Raw genomic sequence first — 25,604 nt, 5'->3', positions numbered from 1 at the left:
TGGCACCCACCTGTACCCAATTAACCTGCACACCTGTGGGATGTTCCAAATAAGTCTTTGATGAGCATTCCTCAACTTATCAGTATTTATTGCCACCTTTCCCAACTTTCTTTGTCACGTGTTGCTGGCATCAAATTCTAAAGTTAATGATTATTTGCACAAAAAAAAAAAGTTTATCAGTTTGAACATCAAATATGGTGTCTTTGTAACATATGGGTTGAAAATGATTCCGTTCATATTTACATCTATCACAATTTCCCGACTCATATGGAAACGGGATTTGTATATATATGTATATACATATATATATATAATATATTATATATGTGTATACATTTTTATGTATGTATATATATATGTATATAAATATATATACACAGCACAGGCCAAAAATTTGGACACAAATTCTCATTTCAATGCGTTTTCTTTATTACCATGACTGTTTACATTTTAGGTTGTCACTAAAGGTATCAAATCTATGACACCTGTGAAGTGAAAACCATTTCAGGTGACTACCTCTTGAAACTCATCGAGAGAATGCCAAGAGAGAGCAAAGCAGCAATCAAAGCAAAGGGCGGCTGTTTTGAAGAAACTTGAATATAAAACACTTTTCAGTCATTTCACCTGTGGTGGGCGTGGCCTGCGTAACTGCAGTGGAGCGGGGTGTGGCAGGGCTTCGAGGCTGGCGACAGGTGAGTGGATGACACAGCTGGAAGTGTTTGTCTAATCACCTGTCGCTCTTTTAAAGGCAGCAGTCGGGAAGCAGAAGGGTTGCTTGGTGGATGGCAGAGCACGCTGAGAGAAAGAGAGCGACTTTTACGGACAGAGCCAAAAGACGTGGTGGGTGATCCAGAGAACCTGGAAGCAAGAGACTTCCACAACTTGCCGCCCAACTCGACTGGATCACCCGAGGCGGGGAAAGACGACCCCCTGACGGCTCTCGCGGGCGTGCTCACTGAGCTGGTAGCGAGCACCCTCCAACAGTGTCAGGTCCTGCGGGCGTTAGCGGACCAGGTGGGCGGGGCACGGCCAGCACCGACGACTGTCACCATCCACCGCATGGGGGAAAGAGAGGATCTTCATACATTCTTGGACATTTTTGCGGCCACGGCGAAAGCATGTGCGTGGCCGGAAGAAGAGTGGGGGGTGCGGCTCTTGCCCTTCCTGACTGGGGAGGCGCAGAGTGCGCTTCAAGGACCTGAGAAGGGCGGTGCTGGACCGGACGGGAGGCACCGCCGAAGATTACAGACGCCAGTTCCGGTCCATGCGTCTGGGGAAGGAGGACCGGCCATTCGCTTTTTGCAGCCAGGAGAGGGAGATGGCCGACTGCTGGACCAGACCCTACTGGAACAGTTTGTGGAGGCGATCCCGACGCGGACGGCGAATTGGATCCGGTACCACCGGCCCCAGGACCTTGCAGCAGCGGTGACTCTCACCAAAGACCACCTAGCCGTACACCGCAAGGCGCAACCGACACCAACAGCGCAAGGACCGAGCGTGCGACAGGACAAAAAGAGAGAACTACACATTCCCCACCTTAACCCACGTGATCCTCCCTCTATTCTGTCTCCGCAGGTCCCGGCTGCTGCCTCCAGAACATCTCCCACGCACACGGCCCCTCAAACGCTTGGGCAGGCGTGCCGGAGGCGTGGGCGGCCCGGTTATGCGTGTCATGGACCTCAGCAGGTGGTGGTGGTGGGGCGCGTGACTCGGGTGGCCGGCACTTTGGTACCCTCCCCCGATCCGGGTGAGACGTAGGGTATCAAGGTAATGATACAAGGGAGTAAATACCAGGCGATGGTGGATTCGAGCTGCGGGCAGACCATGATCCACCAGAACCTGGTTCGACCCGGGGCTTTGAGGCATGCAACACGGCTAAAAATCAGGTGTGTTCATGAGGATGTGCACGAGTACCCTATGGTGCCAGTAGAAATTTGGTACGAGGGCCAAATGCATAGAGTTGAGGTAGCTGTAAGTACCCACATCTTGCACACCGTAATTTTGGGCACAAATTATAAATAAATAAATGGGTTGTACTTGTATAGCGCTTTTCTACCTTCAAGGTACTCAAAGCGCTTTGACACTACTTCCACATTTACCCATTCACACACACATTCACACACTGATGGAGGGAGCTGCCATGCAAGGCGCTAACCAGCACCCATCAGGAGCAAGGGTTAAGTGTCTTGCTCAGGACACAACAGATGTGACCAGGTTGGTACTAGGTGGGGATTGAACCAGAGACCCCCGGGTTGCGCACGGCCACTCTTCCACTCCGCCACGCTGTCTGACACAATGTGTAGGGGTGCGTTCAGGGACCGTAGGAAAGGGGAGTGTCCGTGCAGTTTTCAGTGGCGAAGCGGGACCATCCGACACTGCTGAGCGGGAACCGGCGGGAGCTTCGCGGGAGCTTGCCGTCCTACGGAGGATTTTCCCCTCGAGCAATCTCGAGACGAAACTTTGCGTGCGGCCTGGAACCAGGTAGACTACATCGACGGTCAGCTGATGCGCCCGGGAACAGCGCAGGTATTCCCTCACTTCTCTGTTATTAGAGATAGACTGTACCGAGTGAGCCGTGACACTCAAACAAGAGAGGAAATCACACAGTTGTTGGTGCCGGAATGCCGCCGGGAAATTGTTTTCCAGGCGGCACACGTTAATCTTATGGCTGGACATTTAGGATATGATAAAGCACTCAATCGGGTCATGGTCCGGTTCTATTGGCCGGGCAGACGTGCGTCATTGGTGCGCTGCCTGCCCAGACTGCCAGCTGGTGAACCCAGCGGCCACCCCAAAGGAACCTTTACGCCCATTGCCGCTCATGGATGCACCCATTCGAGAGAATTGGGATAGACTTCATCGGACCATTTCACCCGAGCTCACCGGGGTATCGCTTTGTGTTAGTCCTGGTGGATTACGCAACGCTCTACCCCGAAGCAGTTCCCCTGCGCTCCATCTCTGCAAAGAGTGTGGCGGATTATTGGGAATTAAAGCAATCCGCACCAGCGTGTACCATCCACAAACGAATGGGCTGGTGGAGCGGCTAAATAAAACGCTAAAAACCATGATCCGTAAGTTTACGCACAAGGACAAACCAAATTGGGATAAATGGCTGGATCCCTTAAAGGCCTACTGAAATGAGATTTTCTTATTTAAACGGGGATACTAGTAGGTCCATTCTACGTGTCATACTTGATCATTTCGGACTTTTGACAAGAACAAGAAAGTTTGATCACATTACGCCTGTATTGGCCCACCTGCACTGGCTTCCTGTGCACTTAAGATGTGACTTTAAGGTTTTACTACTTACGTATAAAATACTACACGGTCTAGCTCCATCCTATCTTGCCGATTGTATTGTACCATATGTCCTGGCAAGAAATCTGCGTTCAAAGGACTCCGGCTTATTAGTGATTCCCAAAGCCCAAAAAAAGTCTGCGGGCTATAGAGCGTTTTCCGTTCGGGCTCCAGTACTCAGTTTGAGATGCCACCTCAGTAGAAGCATTTAAGTCTCACCTTAAAACTCATTTGTATACTATAGCCTTTAAATAGACTCCCTTTTTAGACCAGTTGATCTGCCGTTTCTTTTCTTTTTCTCCTATGTCCCACTCTCCCTTGTGGAGGGGGTCCGGTCCGATCCGGTGGCCATGTACTGCTTGCCTGTGTATCGGCTGGGGACATCTCTGAGCTGCTGATCCGCCTCTGCTTGGGATGGTTTCCTGCTGGCTCCGCTGTGAACGGGACTCTCGCTGCTGTGTTGGATCCGCTTTGAACTGGACTCTCGCGACTGTGTTGGATCCATTATGGATTGAACTTTCACAGTATCATGTTAGACCCACTCGACATCCATTGCTTTCGTCCACTCCAAGGTTCTTATAGTCATCATTGTCACCGACGTCCCACTGGGTGTGAGTTTTCCTTGCCCTTATGTGGGCCTACCGAGGATGTCGTAGTGGTTCGTGGTGTGGTTTGTGCAGCCCTTTGAGACACTAGTGATTTAGGGCTATATAAGTAAACATTGATTGATTGATTTCGCAATTTTGCCATATTTTTGCTGAAATTATTTAGTAGAGAACATCGACGATAAAGTTCACAACTTTTGGTGCTGATAAAAAAAGCCTTGCCTCTACCGGAAGTCGCAGACGATGACGTCACAAGGGTGAGGGCTCCTCACGTTGTTTATAATGGGAGCCTCCAGCAGCAAGAGCTATTCGGACCGAGAAAACAACAATTTCCCCATTAATTTGAGCGAAGATGAAAGATTCGTGGATGATGATATTGATAGCGAAGGACTAGAAAAAAAAATTAAGTTAAAAAAAAAAGGCGATTGCATTGGGACGGATTCAGATGTTTTTAGACACATTTACTAGGATAATTCTGGGAAATCCCTTATTTTTCTATTGTGTTGCTGGTGTTTTAGTGAGATTAAATAGTACCTGATAGTCGGAGGGGTGTGTCCACGGAGGTCTTGAGGTCAGTGTCTGATGGAAGTCGACGTCAGCTGCATGGACGGCGCATGCTCAGCTAAACTCCGGTAAGAGGCGACTTTTTACCACAATTTTCTCACCGAAACCTGCCGGTTAACAAGTGGTCAGGAACCATGTTCGCTTGACCGCTCTGATCCATAGTAAAGCTTCACCTCTGGGAATTTTAAACAAGGAATCACTGTGTTTAAATGGCTAAAGGCTAAAGCTTCCCAACTCCATCTTTCTACATTGACTTCTCCATTATTAATTGAACAAATTGCAAAAGATTCAGCAACACAGATGTCTAGAATACTGTTTAATTGCGCGATGAAGAGACGACTTTTAGTCGCAAAGTGTGCTGCGCTAATATGTCCTGACAGTCCGTGATGTCGCGTGTCGTTTTCAACAAGAAACTCCGCGGGAAATTTAAAATTGCAATTTAGTAAACTAAACCGGCCGTATGTTAATATTTCATCGATATATAAACTATCAGACTGCGTGGTCGGTAGTAGTGGGTTTCAGTAGGCCTTTAATGTTTGCGATGCGGGAGGTACCCCAAGCCTCCACTGGCTTTACGCCTTTTGAGCTATTGGTAGAAAAGCGCTATACAAGTACAACCCATATACGGCAGGAAACTACGCGGAGTGTTGGACGTTATTAAAGATAGTTGGGAGAAGGGTCCAAGCTCCAGCAAAAATGAAGTTTAGTACATTATGGATATGCGAGCAAAACTCCACACAGTGGGGCACTTGTCACGTGAGAATTTGCTCCGTGCCCAGGAACGGCAACAACGCACGTATAACAAGGGGACCCAGCTAAGAAAATTTTCACCGGGAGAAAAAGTGCTTGTATTACTCCCAACATCAAGCTCGAAATTACTTGCAAAATGGCAAGGACCCTTTGAGGTCACACCGCAAGTGGGTGATGTGGATTACGAGGTTCGACGCTCGGACCGGGGCGGAGATACGCAAATCTACCATCTAAACCTGCTGAAAGCATGGAAACAGCTGTGAGGGAGCAGGAAGAGTTGGGACCAGAGATCCCAACTCTGTCCCTCTCTCTCTACTCCCGTGATAACCAGCTCACGTTAGCGCAAAAAGCGGATGTTGCTAAGTTGCAGCGGCGCTTCTCTGACGTGTTCTCCCCTCGGCCCGGCCACACGAATCTCATCCAGCATCATATCGAGACCAGCCCGGGGGTTACGGTGCGATCTCGGCCATACAGGCTCCCCGAACACGCAAAAATAGTTCGGGAGGAATTAAAATCCATGCTGGAATAGGGGGTAATAGAAAAATCCCACAGTGCGTGGTGTAGCCCCATAATTCTTGTAGGGACGAAAATCGGGTCTGTGCGGTTCTGTGTGGATTACCGCAAGGTGAATGAAGTATCACGTCTTGAACCGTACTCCATGCCTCTGGTCGACAAGCTCCTGGATCGGCTGGGCACTGCTCGTTTTTTAAGACACTGGATTTGACCAAGGAGTACTGGCAGATTCCCTTGTCACCAGAGTCCAAGGAAAAAACGGCCTTTTCCACTCCGGAAGGTTTATACCAATTTGTAACACTTCCGTTTGGCTTGTCCGGTGTGCCCGCCACGTTCCAGCGCTTCATGGACCGGGTGCTGCGACCCCACGCTGCATACGCGACCGCCTACCTGGATGATGTCATCCAGAGTAGTGGCTGGGAAGAACACATGCAGCGGGTGGGGGCAGTGCTCGAATCTCTGAGGCAGGGAGGGCTCACCGCCAACCCGGCGAATTGTGCAGTTGGCTGGAGGGAAGTACAGTATTTGGGGTACCACTTGGGAGGAGGGCAGGTGCGGCCGCAGGTAGATAAAACAGCGGCAATTACGGCCTGCCCAACCCCCAAGACGCAAAAAGAGGTGAGGCAGTTTTTGGGGCTGGCGGGTTACTACTGGAGGTTTATCCCCGGTTTGCGGACCTGACCAGCCCGATAACTGACCTCACCCGAAAGGGGGCTCCAGATCTGGTCCAGTGGACGGAGCAGTGCCAGCAGGCGTTTGAGAGGGTTAAGAAGGCCCTCTGCGAGGAGCCGGTCCTACACATGCCTGACTTTTCTCTCCCGTTTTGTCTGCAGGCTGACGCGTCGGGCAGTGAACTGGGAGCTGTTTTGTCCCAGCAGGTGGAGGGTGTCCATCCTTTGCATCAGCTGCAAGCTATCCGAAAGGGAGGCCAAGTACTGTATTACCAACAGTCACCATGGAAACAATGGTCCCAGCTCTTTTCAGGTCATTGACCAAGTCCTGCCGTGTAGTCCTGGGCTGATTCCTCACCTTTCTTAGCATTTTTCCAAGATGGCGCTGCTCTAGTGGCTACTGTTGGCAGGAGCTCTGTGCTCTTGTGTCACCCCTTTGTGTTTCCCTCTTGTTTTCATGTCTTATTATATTTTTTTGCCTTCTGGTCCGGGACCCTTTGGGACTGTGTGACAAGGGGTGCCACTTTCGTGACCTCTGTGGTGCTTTTTTTGTGGACTTCTGGATCTGCCTCCTGGGAGCCTTTTCGCCATGGAGACCAGCTGCTGGGTGTCTGCCACACCGGAGTCGGTTTGGAGGGACTGGCGGAGATGCGGATGAGGGGACAGGACTGCAGAGTTTGGATGGACTGGAGGAGATGCGGATGAGGGGACAGGTCTGCGGAGCTAGCACTGAGCGCTGGGACGGAGAGGCTTCGTGGTGTCTTGGCTGGGTGAGCAGGTGTCGGACACCTCAGTCACCTTGGACGTATCCTCGCTCATCCATGCGGACTGGACACTGGCCGAGAGTGGAGTCTGCTGTCTCGGTTGCTTTGTTGGGTCTGCTCCTGTCTCTGGCCATGCTCCCTCCACCCCAGCGGACGATGGCGTGGAACACCGCAGAGGCCACCACAGTGCATATGTTTCTTTTAGTTTTGATTCATAGCTGTATGTAAAAGTGTCTGCTTGTATCTGCTGCTTTAATGTCTTTAATGTCCTCTGTGTTCTTTGATGTTTCCCTCTTACACACATGGAAGAGGGCTGTGTACCATGGCTATGAGTTGTTGTTTTTTTCCCTTGGCCTCAGTCTGCACCCCCTCTCCAGGGCCCAAGCTAAGACCGATTTTTATTTTATTTTATTTTAATCTTCTATTTTTTTCTCCCATCCCCCCCGTTTACCTGTATCTCATCTTTTTTGTAAGGGGTGCTGGAAGCCGGCAGACCCGTCAGCGATCCTGTTCTGTCTCCCTGTTATGTTTGTCTAAACTTGAATGGGATTGTACTGAAAATTTTAATTTTCCTGAAGGAACTCTCCTGACGGAATAAATAAAATACTATCTAATCTAATCTAATCATTGAGACCCTAGAAGGTGATATCTTGCATGGGGCTCCACTCCCATTGAGATTGACCGTCATGTTTACCTACTTCCATTTTCTAATGATTGCTCCATCAGTGGACTTTTTTTCACCAAGCTGCTTGGAAATGTCTCCGCAGCCATTTCCATCCTTGTGGAGTTGTACAATTTTGTCTCTGGTATCTTTGGACAGCTCTTTGCTCTTAGCCATGCTGAATGTTTGGGTCTTACTGATTGTATGGGGTTGACAGGTGTCTTTATGCAGCTGAAGACCTCACACAGGTGCATCTGAATCAGGATAATACAGTGGAGCGGAGGAGGACTTTTAAAGGCGGACTAACAGGTCATTGAGGGTCAGAATTCTAGCTGATAGACAGGTGTTCAAATACTTATTTTCAGCTGTATCACACAAATAAATTGTTAAAAAAATCATTGATTGTGATTTCTGGATTTTTCTTTTTAGGTTATCTCTCATACAGTGGACATGCACCGACCGTGAACATTTCAGACACCTCCATGATTTGTAAGTGGGAGAACTTGCAAAATAGCAGGGTGTTCAAATACTTATTTTCTTGACTGTATATACATGTATATTTGTGCACGCACGTACACACACACACACACACACACACACACACGCACACACACACACACACACACACACACACGCACACATGCACACGTACACATCCACACATGCACACGCACACATGCACACAATAGGCAAAAGGTTTGGACACAACTTCTCATTTCAATGCTTTTTTTAATTATTTCCATGACTATTTACATTGTAGATTGTCACTAAAGCCATCAAAACTATGACACTTGTGAAGTGAAAACCATTTCAGGTGACTACCTCTTGAAACTCATTAAGAGAATGCCAAGAGTGTGCAAATCAATCATCAGGGCAAAGGACTGCTACTTTGAAGAAACTAGAATATAAAACATGTTTTGAGTTATTCCACATTTTCTTGTTAAGTACATATGTTCATTCATAATTTTGATGCCTTCAGTGACAATCTACAATGTAAATAGTCATAAAAATAAAGAAAACACATCGAATGGAAGGCGTGTCCAAACTTTTGGCATGTACTGTATATCTTATGGAAATAATTCTAGTTGATTTAAAACACCCAACATAAATTGTGATTGTGTTTTTTTTTAGAGATTGACGCATTTAAAGTGATTTTTTTTTAAGGGTACTTTTTTCCTCACTTTATATTTATCGCCAGCTTTGAGGTGCAGCCATACTCAAGTGTGACGCACAGACCACATCCACAAATGAAAGAACATAATTTATTAAAAGACACATTCTGAAATAAATACATGAAGGAACAACATGTGTGAACTATTTTGTGAATACCAACTTTCAGTGGTACCGAACGGAATTCTTGAAAGTATCCCAGCTACTTCCCAACTGAACAGATTAAAAAATGTCAAAACATGATTAAAAACTGTCAAAACATGTACAAAACTGATTTAAGTCACCATGCATGCTAACACCAAAATTAAAACATCTTGTGTTAAAATTTGAAATGTTTACAGGCCAAGACATCTTTAATAAATACTAAGAAAAATACTCATCCGGACAAATAAAAATATGCCTGCAGCAGAATGGCAGAAGAGGAAGTGTGGGAAGTTAAAAAAACAACACAAAATCAGTTTCATGAAAACAATCTAGAGATTAGGCAGGATTGATACATTCATTAATTAGTTCATATTTCCCAATGTGTAAAACAGAAGTTGTGATATGATGCGTGTCTCCTGGAGGAAAAAAAGTGTTATGGCCTTAAGTAGTTGAAAGGTTTGGACTTTCTCTATGAGTTTAAAAAGTTACACTCGGGTCTAGGTTACGGAGAGACCACTTCTTCATGGCCGAGGAAAAACAAGGCCGTTAAGGTGTGGACGTGGAACACTTGGCACCATTGCGGAAATCCCTTTGATTTGTTAGAAACACTCTAATTATAAAATAAAGTGATTTGAGAAAAAACGAAAAAAAAAAAACAAGTCGATCGCGACAGAGCTTCAGAAGGGAGCGCATGCGGAACACGGCGGGCGAAAAGCGTTGCGCTCCCCTCGTTAAATTTTTTTCTCAATGGTCACAGCCGCTCTGAAAGAGCTCAGCACTCTCGTTTTCAGAATGGCTCAGTTTAAACTCTTCAACTTCACATATTCCGACCATCTCTGAACGAGTATGGACCTTCACCCACACCCACACACACATTCATACATACTGTCCACACATTAGGGTTGTCCCAATACCAATATTTTGGTTCCTGTATCTGTACCAAAATGTATTTCGATACTTTGCGATACTTTTGTAAATAAAAGGGGACCACAAAAAATGGCGTAATTGGCTTTTTTTTAACAAAAAACCTTACGGTACAATAAACATGTTTTTTATTGCAAGTTTGTCCTTATATAAAAGAGTGAACATACTAGACAACTTGTCTTTTAGTAGTAAAGCTCCTAATTAGTCCACTGACATATGCAGTAACATATTGTGTTATTTCTCATTCTATTATTTTGTCAACATGATTAAGGACAAGTGGTAGAAAATGAATTATTAGTCTAATTGTTCAATTACTGTTATCATCTGCTTACTTTTTCCTTTTAACATGTTCTATCTACACTTCTGTTAAAATGTAACAATCACTTATTCTCCTTTTTTTTGATACATTAGTTTTGGATGATACCACACATTTAGGTATCGATCCGATACAAAGAGGTTACAGGATCTTACATAGGTCATAATTTAAGTCCTTAGGGACATATTGCCCAAATGTTTTAAACATACTATACATTTAAAAAAAAAAAGATTTTGTGACGCTAAATAATAGATGTAATCATAGTGGTATCGACTCAATACGCTCCTGTACTTGGCATTATTACAGTGGATGTCAGGTGTAGATCCACCCATGGCGTTTGTTTACATTGTGACGCCGTTGAGCTATTTTATCCTCCTACAGTGTGTAGTGAAGCATGTTTAGCTATTCTTCGTCCTCCAGTGATAATGTAACTTGTAAGGAACTTACTTTGTTTGTCGCCATGGAGGCGAGGATTAGTGATTTAAAAGTAGCTAAAACACTGCCGACTGCGAGTGGACGTTCGCCGCGAGCTAGCTAGTCATGTCTTAAAGCACTTCTTCCTGTGGGCGTGTCAGTGTTATAACTTTACCTTTATCTTTTGTTTTCAAGCCAAAATGCGTCCATTCTCCCTGTCGTCACACCGTGTCTGCTTGTAAATACTCCGTGTGTGCGCTGCCGAACACGCTCCTCTGCTCGTAAAACCAGCAATGTCACGACCTGACGACGACGCGCCGTCATGCCCGTTAGAAAAGAAGGAGGGTGGTGCACGGAGCGGACCGATACTTTTTAGAGGCGTTATAGTACCGGATATGATTCATTAGTATCGTGGTACTATACTCGTACCGCTATACCGTACAACCCTAACAAACATTCATACATACTGTACACACATTCATCCTGCTCATGACAGTGCCCCCCCCACCTTATTCTTCTAAATCACTTCCAAATACTTCAGTCTGTCAGTATTTGCCCAAGGAAGGCCGCTTACCTCAACTTAATAACCCCCAAATTCAGTCAAATGTAAGGGAATAACTCTGGACCTGTAAAAAACACATGTGTGCCACATGTGAGCCGTAACCTACAGCATATGAGATCGTGTATTTGACCACCAGTCAGGATTGTTCTTAAATGTAAGAAAATCTGGTGTGAAGGTGAATAAAAAGGAGTGGATGTCAAAACACAGAGTCACCTGTGAAGGAAGCACTGGAAGTTGAAGCAGGAGTTCTGATGATGTGGTCCGTCATCGGCCCTACGCCGCCATGAGATATTGGTGGTAAAATAGGCCGAAGAGGGAGGTGGAGAAAAGGCAGGCGGCGATCCACCACGTGAAGAAAGAGAGGAGGCCTCGGAAAAGCAAGGGGCTAAAGACGGTCTTCAGCCCCCCCAGTGCCACCGATAGTTGGCTCGCTGATGCCCGCGATGCCGCCTCCAGCGAGGGGGTTGTTGTTGTTGGTGCTTCACCGGGTGCAGAGTCCATCTGATGGGTGCAGGGCAGCTCTTCTGCTTCAAGATAGAACCCCCATGAATATCCACCTGAAAACACACACACATTACTAATCTCTATTGCCATGTTTTACAACCTTTTTTTAACCAAGGCATAATTTTTTCAAATTGAAAATTAAACTCATTAGCCAATGTAAAGTTTTTCATCAAATACCTGACACAATTGTTCAATACAAACTTAAACCATAACCATTAATTAGCTACCTGTTGCCACCTACTGATATGGTGAGTATTACACGGTAAGTCTGCCGATATCAACACAGCACGGACAAAATATTATAATTATAAAACCCAAAACCAGTGAAGTTGGCACGTTGTGTAATTCACAAATAAAAACAGAATACAATGATTTGCAAATAATTTTTAACTTATATTCAATTGAATAGACTTTTCCAAACTTTTTTTTTTTGTTGCAAATAATCATTAACTTAGAACTTAATGGCAGCAACAAATTGCAAACAAATTGGCACAGGGGCATTTTTACCACTGTGATACATGGCCTTTCCTTTTAAGAACACCCAGTAAACATTTGGGAACTGAGGAGACCAGTTTTTGAAGCTTTTCAGGTGGAATTTGTTCTCATTTTTGCTTGATGAACAGCTTAAGTTTTTCAACAGTCCGGGGTCTCCGTTGTGGTATTTTGGGATTCATAATACACCACACATTTTCAATAAGGAGACAGGACTAGACTAAAGGCAGGCCAGTCTAGTACCCGCACTCTTTTACTATGAAGCCACGCTGTTGTAACATGTACAGAATTTTCCTTGGTATTGTATTGCTGAATTAAGCAGGGACGTCAACGAAAAGGACGTTGCTTGGATGGCAACATATGTTGCTCCAAAACCTGTATGTACCTTTAAGCATTAATGGTGCCTTCACAGGTGTGTAAGTTACCCATGCCTTGGGCACTAATACACACCTGTATTAGTGCCCAAGGCTTTTGAACTTTGCGCCTATAAAATTCCGGATGGTTCATTTCCTCTTTGTTCCGGGAGGACACAACCTCCACAGTTTTGGAAAACAATTTTAAATGTGGACTCGTCAGACCACAGAACACTTTTACACTTTGCATCAGTCCATCTTAAATGACACCCACAAACACCCAGAAACCCGGGGTTTCTGGGTGTTATTGATAAATGGCTTTCGTTTTGCATAGTAGAGTTTTAACATACACTTACAGATGTAGTGAAGAACTGTAGTTACTGACAGTGGTTTTCTGAAGTATTCCTGAACCCCATGTGGTGAAATCCTTTACACACTGATGTCGCTTTTTGATGCAGTACCGCCTGAGAGATCAAAGTTCACGGCCTTGCCGCTTACGTGCAGTTATTTCGCCAGATTCTCTGAACATTTTGATGATATTACGGACTGTAGATGGTGAAATCCCTAAATGCCTTGCAATAGCTCAATGAGAAATGTTCTTAAACTGTTGGGACAATTTGCTCACAGATTAGTTCAAAAAGTGGTGAGCCTCGCTCCATCCTTGTTTGTGAATGACTGAGTATTTCATGGAAGCTGCTTTTATATCCAATCATTTTTGTGAGTGTGAATTATATTTATATAGCGCTTTTCTCAAGTGACTCAAAACGCTTTACATTTGTGAAACCCAATATCTAAGTTACATTTAAAACCAGTGTGGGTTGCACTGGGAGCAGGTGGGTAAAGTGTCTTGCCCAAGGACACAACGGCAGTGACTAGGATGGTGCAAGCGGGAATCGAACCTGCAACCCTCAAGTTGCTGGCACGGCCGCTCTACCAGCCGAGCTATACCGCCTCACCAATCATGGCCCCCACCTGTTCCCAATTAGCCTTTTCACCTGTGGGATGTTCCAAATAAGTGTTTGATGAGCAATCCTCAACTTTCTCAGTCTTTTTGCCACTTGTGCCAGCTTTGTAGAAACATGTTGCATGCATCGAATTCCAAATTAGCTAATATTTGCAAAAAATAACAAAGTGTTCCAATTCAAACATTAAGTATCTTGTCTTTGTAGTCCATTCAATTGAATGTAGGTTAAAAAGGATTTGCATTGTATTCTGTTTTTATTTACCATTTACACAACGTGCCAACTTTACTGATGTTGGGTTTTGTAATTATAATATTTTCTCGGACAATTAGGCGAGATTGCATAATTTTCCAAGGCACACGCATAGTGGTTGAAAAACACTACTCTCATGATGCTTAGGGATACTGAGGCAGTTACCGATGTTACAAGACATGGACGGATTTCTAATGGAAATGTGTTTGTCTGGAAATTTGATTCAAATTTTCAAAGATTCAAGGAACTTTGTTGTCATAGCAGCGCACATGAGGTGGCACGAAATTTAGCCCATTGAGTACTACAAGTACATACATAACTGAAATTGAATAACACAAAGATAGAGTAGCTTATGAATAGAATTGGATAATAAAAATAGATTACAAATGCAATAGAGTAGGTAGGAGAAATAGATTGTGAACCTGTCTTGTCAATAAAATGTACATACGATGACAGCAAAACAAAGCAAATAAAATCCATTTTCAGCACAATTGAGATTGTGTCCCGATAACTTTTCACACAATACCGACATTTAAGCGTTGAGTATTGTCCGATTCCGATATTAATCTAATATGATATCTGTACGATTCATTGTAAATACTTGTATTATTTTGTAGTGTAAAATGTAGGATTGTCTCGATACCAATATGTTGGCAGAGGTACCGGTACGAAAATGTATTTCAATACTTTTCTAAATACCGTATTTTTAGGACTATAAGTCACAGTTTTTTTCATAGTTTGGCTGGGGGTGCGACTTATACTCAGGAGCGACTTATGTGTGAAATTATTAACACATTACCGTAAAATATCAAATAATATAATTTAGCTCATTCACGTAATAGACTAGATGTATAAGATTTCATCGGATTTAGCAATTAGGAGAAACAGATTGTTTGGTAAACGTATAGCATGTTCTATATGTTATAGTTATTTGAATGACTCTTACCATAATATGTTACGTTAACATACCAGGCACCTTCTCAGTTGGTTATTTATGCGTCATATAACGTACACTTATTCAGCCTGTTGTTCACTATTCTTTATTTATTTTAAATTGCCTTTCAAATGTCTATTCTTGGTGTTGGGTTTTATCAAATAAATTTCCTCAAAAATGCAACTTATACTCCGGTGCGACTTATACTGTATATGTTTTTTTCCTTCTTTATTATGCATTTTCAACAGGTGCGACTTATACTCTGAAAAATACGGTAAAGGGGACTACAAAAAATGGCCTTATTGGCTTTATTTTTCAAAAGTTTTTTATAGTACAAGACGGAGATAGATATCTACATATATCCATATTGAAGAGTTATTTCTTTTATTTTTCAATCATATTTGAAAACAGCAAAGTGGTGTGCATATGCAGACCTTGAGCCTGGAATGTAACTAGCAGCCATAACACCCTTCTTATCTCAAATGTCCCAGGCTTAGGAGGAGAATAGATATGTGGATTCGCTCTGGAGGGGAAGGGTAGGGAGGCGAGTGGCATAGGGAAAAAGGCCAGACTTCCGTAGTATGGTCAGATCAACTTGGGCGATGCGATTGGAATGTGTTGTTCATAGAGTGGTCTCTCCAAAGCTCTGGAATAAGATGTCAAAATGGCTACTCTGTCTGGGATTAATTTAAAACCAGTTTATGTGTCATCGAAAGAACTTGGGGGTGACCAGTAGCTTAAAATCCCAAAAAGAGGAAGATCTGGTCAAAACGCAACATACATTAATCATATGTTTCTTATTGCAATCGAATAACAATGTTATCCTTAAATAAAATAGTGAAAATACTAGACAACTTGTCTTTTAGTAGTAAGTAAGCAAACAAAGGCTACTAATTTGTCTGCTGACGTATGCAGTAACATATTGTGTCATTTATCATTCTATTATTTTGTCAAAATTATGAGGGACAAGTTGTAAAAATGGATTATTAATTTACTTATTCATTTACTGTTAATATCTGGTTATTTTCTCTTTCAACATGTTCTATCTACACTTCTGTTAAAATGTAATAATCACGTACTTTTCTGTTGTTTGAATACTTTACATTAATTTTGGATGATACCACAAATTTAGGTATCGATCTGATAACAAGTAGTTACAGAATCATACATTGATCATATTTAAAGTCCTCATGTGTCCAAGGATGTATTTCCTGAGTATATGAACATAATATGAATAAAAAAATAAAAAAAAACTTTTGTGACGCTAAAAAATATTGATGTTATCATAGCAGTATAGACTAGATACGCTCTTGTACTTGGTATCATTACAGCGGATGTTAGGTATAGATCAACCCATGGCATTTGTTTACATTGTGACGCCGAGCTATTGTATACTCCTAAGGTGTATAGTGAAGCATGTTTAGCTATTCCTCGTCCTGCAGGGATGATAGTTGTAAGAAACTTACTTTATTTGTCGCCACGGAGGCGAGGATTAGTAATTTATAAGTAGTTAAAACACTGCTGACTGTGGACGGACGTTAGCCGCTAACTAGCTATCCATGTCTTAAAGCACCTCTTCCTGAGGGCGTTTAAGTGTTATAGCTTCACCTATATCGTCAGTTTTTAGGCCAACATGCATTTGTTCTCCCTTTTCTTCCTACACACTGTCTGCTTGTAAGTACTCTGTGATTGTGCGCTGCTGAAGATACACCTCTGCGTGTAAAACAAGCAAAAAACAATTGGCCAAATGGTACTTTTCAAACAGATTATAGGACCGTTTTTAATTAATTAGTAACGCGATACTATACTAGTACCGGTAAACTGTACAACCCTAGTGGAATGTTAGAAAGGGTTTGATCAAGTGAAATTAGTCAGAAGTTTCCATCGCAGTTTTTCGCAAAATAAAAGCGATATTTCAAACATTTCTACAGAGTACAGGTACAACTTGTAGGTGTTTCCATTAAAGAGTGTTTGCATCATCACTCCCCTTGGCCGACTGATCGGAAGCAAGACAAGTGGGACACGAGTTGTCCTGCACCGACTCCCCGGCGGGCCGGTGTTTATGTGACCTTTAAATGCAAAAAAAAATGCTTCCATCATGCTTTTGTGAAACACTTCATAATCAAAACATCTCAAAAAAAACCTCAGAGCGCAAAAATGTTCTAGCAATATTTGAGAGGTTTTTCAAAACATGGGTGTTTCCGTTACCAGTTTCTTATTGCTATATTTAGGTTTTGCGCATTTCTAGGGTTGATGGAAACGGAGATAGACATTGGTAGGTGTGAAAACACTTTTTACTTTTAATTTGCAGTGGTAATTTGCTTTTTTGTTCGCAAAATTTCATTTAATTAAAATCAAGACGCGGTAAATTTAATAATGCAGACACATTTGTGGCTGGATATTTTCTCAGTCCCTTCTGCCTTGGAGACTTTCTATCTTTAAGTAATTGCACATATACTTTAATACTTTGTTTACATCTGCAATACTGTGTGATTAAAGACACGTATTATGTATGTCCAGCTTGTGTGCTTGGCTGTTGTGTAGCTCCTAGCTCCAAGTAGCCCGCTATGTTTACATTTTGTAATTGACTTCATTAAATACAAGAAATGTGTGTGCTTAGTGGAGGACATTTAGATGTTAACTGGCTGTAGAGATTTGCACAAGTAAACGCGCTTATGTCAGAGCTTGTATCGGATATTTTACATATAAACCAATATTATCCGAAACTTTTTTTTTTATGATATTCTAAACCTGTTATCAATATGGGACACCCTATAAAAAACTAAAAGTTATAGATATTGTTACTTGATGCAATCTTGATTGGATGCTAATTGTTGGCATGCTAAGATACTGTATGTGTTAGCATACTAAATGTTTTTTTTGTGTATTGTATAAAATTACTAATTTCGGAAAATGGTGTAAAACACTTCAAATCCCAAAATGCTAAAGTACTCAAAATAGAGGGAACATGTCTGAGTTTAGTATTCATGTTTAAGTATTTTAGAATTAAGGTCAAAACCATCCAAATGCTTTTTGTTACCTGCCTTCAAGGAAATTATCTGAATTGCAATCGATTAAATTCCACTTCCTGTAATTCCAAATCAACATCCGGTAGGGCGGAGTCAGTTAATTTAATTGAAGTTTAAATTTTTGTGCGATAAAAGTTTCAGAATAAAAGTTGTTCATCTAACTAATAATAAGAATGCGACTCAAGTCTGTTGATTGGGTATGCATTTTAAGATTGATTAGTATTCAATTAATATACTGTACGTCCAGTATATTACCGATAATTGTGACTTTTGTCCAACAAAATCTTACAAAAGCGTCGAGACTGACTAAACAGTGCTTTTGGCGGTTGAAACTGAAAAGTGTGCTTCTACTTGATCAATTTCAGGCACAATCATTATTTATCTGATTATTTTGCTAATGCTGACAACAAAGAAACACGTTCCCAAGTCAGCCTAAACAAAATGGACAGAATGACATCAAAGGTATGAGGGGAAAAAAAAAGAATAAAAATGAAAGAGATACGCTCTTTGACACACCCAAAATTGCAATGTGATCCAAATATAAACATAAAACAAACATCTCTGTAAGAGCTGAGAACACAGTATATGGGAAAGTCTCAAACCCTCCATTCATCCATCCATTTTCTACAGCTTGTCCCTTTTGGAGTCGTGGGGGGCTGCTGGACCCTATCTCAGCTACAATCGGGCGGAAGGCAGGGTACACCCTGGACAAGTCGCCACCTCATCGCAGGGTCTTGGCTGCAGGCTATCTCAGCTACATTCAGGCGGAAGGCGGTGTACACCCTAGACAAGTCGCCACCTCATCACAGGGCTAACACAGATAGACAGACAACATTCATACTCACATTCACACACTGGAGGTGGGAAGAAGCCTGAGTACCCGGAGGGAACCCCACGCAGTCATGGGGAGAACCACTTAAGTTATTTAAAAAAAAAAAAAAAAGCAAAAAAAAAAAATTAAAGCCAATAGACAATAAGATTGCTTGAGGAAAACCCCCTATATGTCTCATAGCCACATTTGAGATATTTCTGTAGTAGGAATTACTTTACACTTCTCTACCCATTCATTCCTTTTCTGCCCTTTTTGTCGCATTCACATGCAAAACAATGCAGTTGAAATGCTTCATATCAAATCTAGTGGTTTGGCGCCATTAAATTGTGCAGGTGTGTGATGAGTTATTACCTAATGTTTTTAGCAGCAAGGTTGTATGGAGCAGCATCACCAGCGGTGCCACATACTGTAGTGCGATTACGCACAAGTAGTAAAAAACACGTGCAACCTGGGGGTAATAGAAAAGACAAGAGTACAATCAGTATAGGAGCAACAAAACAATTATTTTATTGATTTTTTTTTTCTTCAAACTATATACTGTACATTATATGTATATTTAAAATATTGTGGTTACTTGCATTAAAATTACAGATTTAAAAAAGGCAATCCTCAATATCAAACTCTGTCAAAATGACCGATACAATATTTAATCCTATTCTGTACAAGGTGTACACAAATCAGTTTTGAATGGGGGTCCTAAAACGGAACGGGTAGCTGGGCCTGTTAGGGATGGGTACCATTCACATTTAAACCAACACAGTACCATGGAATTGATACTGGTCCTCAACAGTACCAATTTTCGGTACTCTTCTGTGTGTTAGTAAATATTAATTTTGATAATAAAGTTTTATTTTTCACTGCAACATTTAAAAAATAGCTTATTATTATAAGCGTTAGTTATTTTATCTTTTTTTCAATGTCACATTTCTGAGAATCATTTGCAGTTATGACATTAGGTGCAATTACAGTTGCAAGTCCAAGATGTTACATGGTGGTACTGTATAGTGTATGGTGACTTGGTCATTTCAGCCAGTGCATTCTCAAGTTGCGACCCTACAAAGTGTTAATACTGTAAGTATTGTAATATCTATGCACCGGCTGTTTGATTGTAATGTGCATCTTAGCGGTAGTCTGCAGGTGTTGAAATTAAAAAATGTAAGTCACTAATGCTAATCACTTACATAGCATGCCATCAACAAAGCCAATGTTTTTTTAGCAGCAAGCTGGCTCGTTTGTGGAATAGTGGAGCCTTAGTTAACTCATGTTGAAACGTGTCTATGGATGTGGTCATTCATACAGGTCATTGTAATCTCAGGGCATTCCATTGATCACCACTGGACTGTTTGGTTTGTCTTAAAATTTTTTTTGCCTCTCATCCATTTGTTTACATCTCAACGGAATGCTAAAGTGGATGATTCCGACTATTTTGGGCAGTTAGTGGTCGATTCACAGCGATCGTTCTGCCACACAATACCTCAATGCTAACGAAGGGAAATTACACTTCAAAACTGTCGTTGGCATTGACAGTACGATTGCTTGGTTGCATCTCAATAGGTATTTTTCTCACTACGATAGGGCAAAATTATGCTTGCCCGGAACACCCTCCGGGTTTTGGAGTATAAATATTTGGGGTTTTGGCACCAGCCGCTAAACTATATGTGACCAATCTAAGTCTAAGACTAGATGTGACGGATCTAAGTCTAAGACTAGATGCGATCAATTTAAGTCAAAGACTAGATCTGAGCAATCTAAATCGAAGACTAAATCTGACCAATCTAAGTCAAAAACTAGATGTGACCAATCCTAGTCTAAGACTAGATCTGACCAACCTAAGTCTAATACTAGAGCTGACCAATCTAAGTCCAAAACTAGATCTGTCCAACCTAAATTTAGCACCATGAACTGATGAAACTTACTTGGATGAGAGGCGAGACGTCTTCTAAGACAAACCAAACAGTCCAGTTGCAATTTATTAAATGCCCTGAGATTATGTTCCAATGTTCTTTAGAGTCAATTCATTTGTTGACATTGAACATTGCAACATTACCGAGAGGTAGTTTGGTCGAGTTTGTCGTTGGAGTGATCAACACGTGCCAGGGTGCTGAGTCGGCAACCAGGCGTGACGTCACGCGCAACCCAGGCACCGAAACATGGCACCGTTGGATTTGACGTAAATCAGTGCCTGGTAGGACCGTCAGGATTTGGTCAGTGCCAACAAAAGTACTGGATTTGGTACCCATCCCTAGTGCCTGTAGAACTCTACTGTGACATTTGCACTACTACTACAACCTCGGGAGAATACTGAACCTTCAATGAAGGGATAACCATGTAATCTTACTACATCCCATTTATGGAAAAGGACAGATACAGCCACCGAAGCACGAACCAACACTTTTTTAACTAGCTCTAACAACATGCATTACCAGGACCAGATGTCGACAACATTTCGTAGTTCCTGTCACTCCTGCGGTGGCGCAAGCTACCAATACCGGCACAGCTAACGATTCACTCCCTCGCCGACGTCACACATCACTTGGCAACAGGTGGCGCTTTAACGCAGTCACGCAATCTGATCTCATGAAATATCTCTCAATACATATACACTGCTACACATTTCAATTAAAACATGGAGTTAAAAATCACTCAATGAGTTAAAATAATTGATCATGAAAATGTTTAAAGGGCAGCGCACAGGACGCTAACTTTCCCAAGTATTGTAAGCGTTATATTACCCTCTCTTCTAGCTATTAGCACGTACTGACGTAGACTATGCCATACTGAACACATATAAGCTTTGTGTGTTGTCAGCTAATAATAGTGATTTAGCAAAGCTCAGCTATTAACGTAAGCTATAAGTAAATGTATGTTCAATCATCATTTCTGCTGCGAATTGTTAGTAACTTCTCCTGGACTGTTTTTTGGGTTAAACGGGTAGTGACAAACCTGAACGCCAGACTAATTATTTGAATTTTTATTTCATATATATTTTTATTCAAAATATTATTTGAATTCCTCTATTTTTCACATTTTTGATTGAATGATTGAAACTTTTATTAGTAGATTGCACAGTTCAGTACATATTCCGACAATTGACCACTAAATGGTAACACCCGAATAGGTTTTTCAACTTGTTTAAGTCGGGGTCCACGTAAATCAACTTTTGGTACAAATATATACTATCAGCATAATACCGTCATCACACAGGTTAATCATCAGAGTATATACATTGAATCATTTACAATCTGGGGGGTGGGATGAGGAGGGTTAGGTTGATAACAGCACTTCAGTCATCAACAATTGCATCATCAGAGAAATGGACATGGAAACAGTGTAGGTCTGACTTAGTAGGATATGTACAGCGAGCAGAAAACATAGTGAGTTCAGATAGCATAAGAAAAAGTTTATACATTTGAAAAACATTTGATTATTTACATTTGGTTATTTACAGTCCGGGGAGATGGGATGTGAAGGGGTGAGGGTGTTAGTAAAGGGTTGAAGTTGCCTGGAGGTGTTGATTTAGATCGGTTTTGAAGGAGGATAGAGATGCACTTACTTTTACACCTGTTGGGAGTGCATTCCACATTGATGTGGCATAGAAAGAGAATGAGTTAAGACCCTTGTTAGATCGGAATCTGGGATTAACGTGGTTTGTGGAGCTCCCCCTGGTGTTGTGGGTATGGCGGTCATTATTAAGGAAGTAGTTTGACATGTACTTTGGTATCAGGGATGTGTAGTGGATTTTATAGACTAGGCTCAGTGCAAGTTGTTTTACTCTGTCTTCCACCCTGAGCCAGCCCACTTATGGAATGAAAATTCAAATAATTAGTCTGACATTCACCCACTTAACCCAAATAGCAGTCCAGGAGAAGTAACTAACAATTTGCAGCATATATATATATATATATATATATATATATATATATATATATATATATATATATATATATATATACATATATATATATACATATATATATATATATATATATATATATATATATACATATATATATATATATATATATATATATATATATACATATATGTATATATATATATATATATATATATGTATATATATATATATATATATATATATATATATATATGTGTGTGTGTGTTTGTGTTATATGTGTGTTCTGTTAAACCACTAATGGTAACATAAGCTAACTTCGACGCTTCCATATTCTCCTGTAATGGGGGCTAATGTCTGTCTGATGAAATCACTTTGACTGCTGCAAAGCTATAGAGAGACACTAACAAGGACAATCTCATATGAAAGATAGAACGAGGATGACAATGCAAATGAGGTCAGGTACCATCTTCTGCAGGTCGATGGTACTTATTCGTCCCGCCTCCTTCTTCATCTGCTCCACGCCCTTTTGAGCCAGGTTGAGGTAGGCCTGCAAATGATGCCTCAGCATCGCGAGTCGCAGCGCACACATCAGTATGATGGTCCATAACCGCAGTGTGTCGTACGTCTGCTCAGCCATCCTGATATGGACAAGTGGGAGACAGCGGTGAGTCACAGAGGAAGAATGAGATGAACGGATGGCAGCTTTTCTTTTTAACTGCTGCATCACTCCATCATGGGAACTGTGTGCCACAAGGGAAATATAGTTCCAGCAATTTGTAAAGGGGATTTTTTTTAGAAGAGAGTCTCTCTTAAGTGTCAGGGACTACACAGACGAATGCCTTGGGACAGGTGGTCAATCAGAACTCAGTTCTTTATGTAGCTCACATTCTTAGCAAAAGATTTTGAACAATTCGAAGTTTTTTACTGTGTGGAAAAAGCTTAGGGATTTTCTTTTTCAGCACGACTATTCTGCAGCGCACCAATTGAGGTTATATGAATTTGAGAGCCTTGACCTCAACCCCATGGACATGCACATTGGACTCTTTACAACAGGGGTGCCCAAAGGGGAGTGAAACGAGAGGCCAAATATGGCCCGCTAAACGGTGGGTTCCCAAATGTAATACATACTCATAAACAGGGATCGACCAATTTTACCAATATCGAAATGTATTTTGATACATTTTCTAAATTAAGGGGACCACACAAAATTTGCATTATTTGCTTTATTTTGACAAAAAAACTTAAAGTACATTAAACATATGTTTCTTATTGCAATCGAAGAACAATGTTGTCCTTAAATGAAATAGTGAACATAATAGACAACTTGACTTTTAGTAGTAAGTACACAAAAAAAGGCTCTTAATTTGGCTGCTGACGTATGCAGTAAGATATTGTGTCATTTATCAATCTATTATTTTGTCAAATTATAAAGGACAAGCTGTAAAAATGTATTATTAATCGACTGGTTGATTTATTGTTATTATTTGGTTATTTTCTGCTTTAACGTGTTCTATCTACACTTGTGTTAAAATGTAATAAACACGTATTCTTCTGTTATTTGATACTTTACATTAGTTTTGGATGATACCACAAATTGGGGTATCAATCGATACCAAGTAGTTACAGGGTCATAAAATGGTCATAATTTAAGTTCTCATGTGTCCAGGTACGTATTTCCTGAGTTTATGAACATAATATGAATGAAAAAAAAAACCAGAAAAGATTTTGTGACAATAAAAAATATCGATGTAATCATTGTAGTATTGACTAGATACGTTATTGTACTTGGTATCATTACAGCGGATGTCAGGTGTAGATCCACTCATGGTAATTGTTTACATTCAGGCGCTAGCTTTTTATAGCAGCGAAACCAGTGAGCTGTTGTATCCTCCTACGGTGTGTAGTGAAGCATGTTTAGCAATTCCTCGTCTTGCAGGGATACTTTTTTTTTTTGTTTCTTGGATGAAACATACTTTATTCGTCGCCATAGTGGCGAGGATTAATGATTTAGAAGAAGCTAAAACACTGCCTCTGCAGATGGACTTTGGCCGCTAGCTAGCTAGCCCTGTTTTAAAGCACCTCTTCCTGAGGGCGTTTCAGTGTTGTAGCTTCACCTTTATCGTTATTTTTTAGACCAAAATGTGCCATTCTCCCTACATACTGTGTCGGCTAGTAAGTACTCCTGGATTGTATGCTGCCGAAAATGCTCCTCTGCTCCTAAAACCAGCAATGTCATTATGTGAAGACGCGCCGTCATGCCTGTAAAAAAAATATGGCGAACCGGTAGTTTTCAAACAGAGTATAGTACCAGTTTTGATTCATTAGTACCACAATACTATACTACAAACCTCGTTTCCATATGAGTTGGGAAATTGTGTTAGATGTAAATATAAACGGAATACAATGATTTGCAAATTCAACCCATATTCAATTGAATGCACTACAAAGACAAGATATTTGATGTTCAAACTCATAAACTTTATTTTTTTTGCAAATAATAATTAACTTAGAATTTCTTGGCTGCAACACGTGCCAAAGTAGTTGGGAAGGGGCATGGTCACCACTGTGTTACATCACCTTTTCTAATAAAAACACTCAATAAACGTTTTGGGAACTGAGGAAACTAAACGTTGAAGCTTTCAAAGTGGAATTCTTTCTCATTCTTGTTTTATGTAGAGCATTAGTCGTTCAACAGTCCGGGGTCTCCGCTGTCATATTTTACGCTTCATAATGCGCCACACATTTTCCATGGGAGACAGGTCTGGACTGCAGGCGGGCCAGGAAAGTACCCGCACGCTTTTACTACGAAACCACGCTGTTCTAACACGTGGCTTAGCATTGTCTAGCTGAAATAAGCAGGGGCATCCATGATAATGTTGCTTGGATGACAACATATGTTGCACCACGTCCACAGTTTCCAAATATGATTTGAAATGTGGACTCCTCAGACCAAAGAACACTTTTCCACTTTGCATCAGTTCATCTTAGATGAGCTTGGGCCCAGCGAAGCCAGTGGCTTTCCTTGGTGTTGTTGA

At 41.6% G+C, this 25,604-nt stretch overlaps 1 protein-coding gene across 4 annotated transcripts in view; it reads right to left on the bottom strand.

Annotated features, from left to right (window-relative positions):
• Positions 1 to 9,073: 9,073 nt before the first annotated feature.
• Positions 9,074 to 25,604, bottom strand: part of tmem161b (transmembrane protein 161B) — a 75,761-nt gene continuing 59,230 nt past the window's right edge. For 3 of the 4 annotated variants that reach the window (XM_061906298.1, XM_061906297.1, XM_061906299.1), the window contains 3 exons: positions 23,033 to 23,207; positions 19,065 to 19,161; positions 9,074 to 11,912 (listed from right to left, as the gene is read on the bottom strand). In XM_061906298.1, coding sequence (XP_061762282.1) covers positions 11,629 to 11,912; positions 19,065 to 19,161; positions 23,033 to 23,207 — 556 coding nt within the window. In that variant the 3' untranslated portion in view covers positions 9,074 to 11,628. Of the gene's footprint in view, positions 11,913 to 18,726; positions 18,797 to 19,064; positions 19,162 to 23,032; positions 23,208 to 25,604 lie in introns of all 4 variants that reach the window. The other variant, XM_061906300.1, reaches the window with a different exon arrangement.

Source organism: Nerophis ophidion, linkage group LG07 (genome assembly GCF_033978795.1).
Source record: "Nerophis ophidion isolate RoL-2023_Sa linkage group LG07, RoL_Noph_v1.0, whole genome shotgun sequence".
NCBI classification, from domain to species: Eukaryota; Metazoa; Chordata; class Actinopteri; order Syngnathiformes; family Syngnathidae; genus Nerophis; species Nerophis ophidion.
Note: the sequence above shows the minus strand (reverse complement) of the source record. Positions and strands in the feature narration are given on the sequence as shown.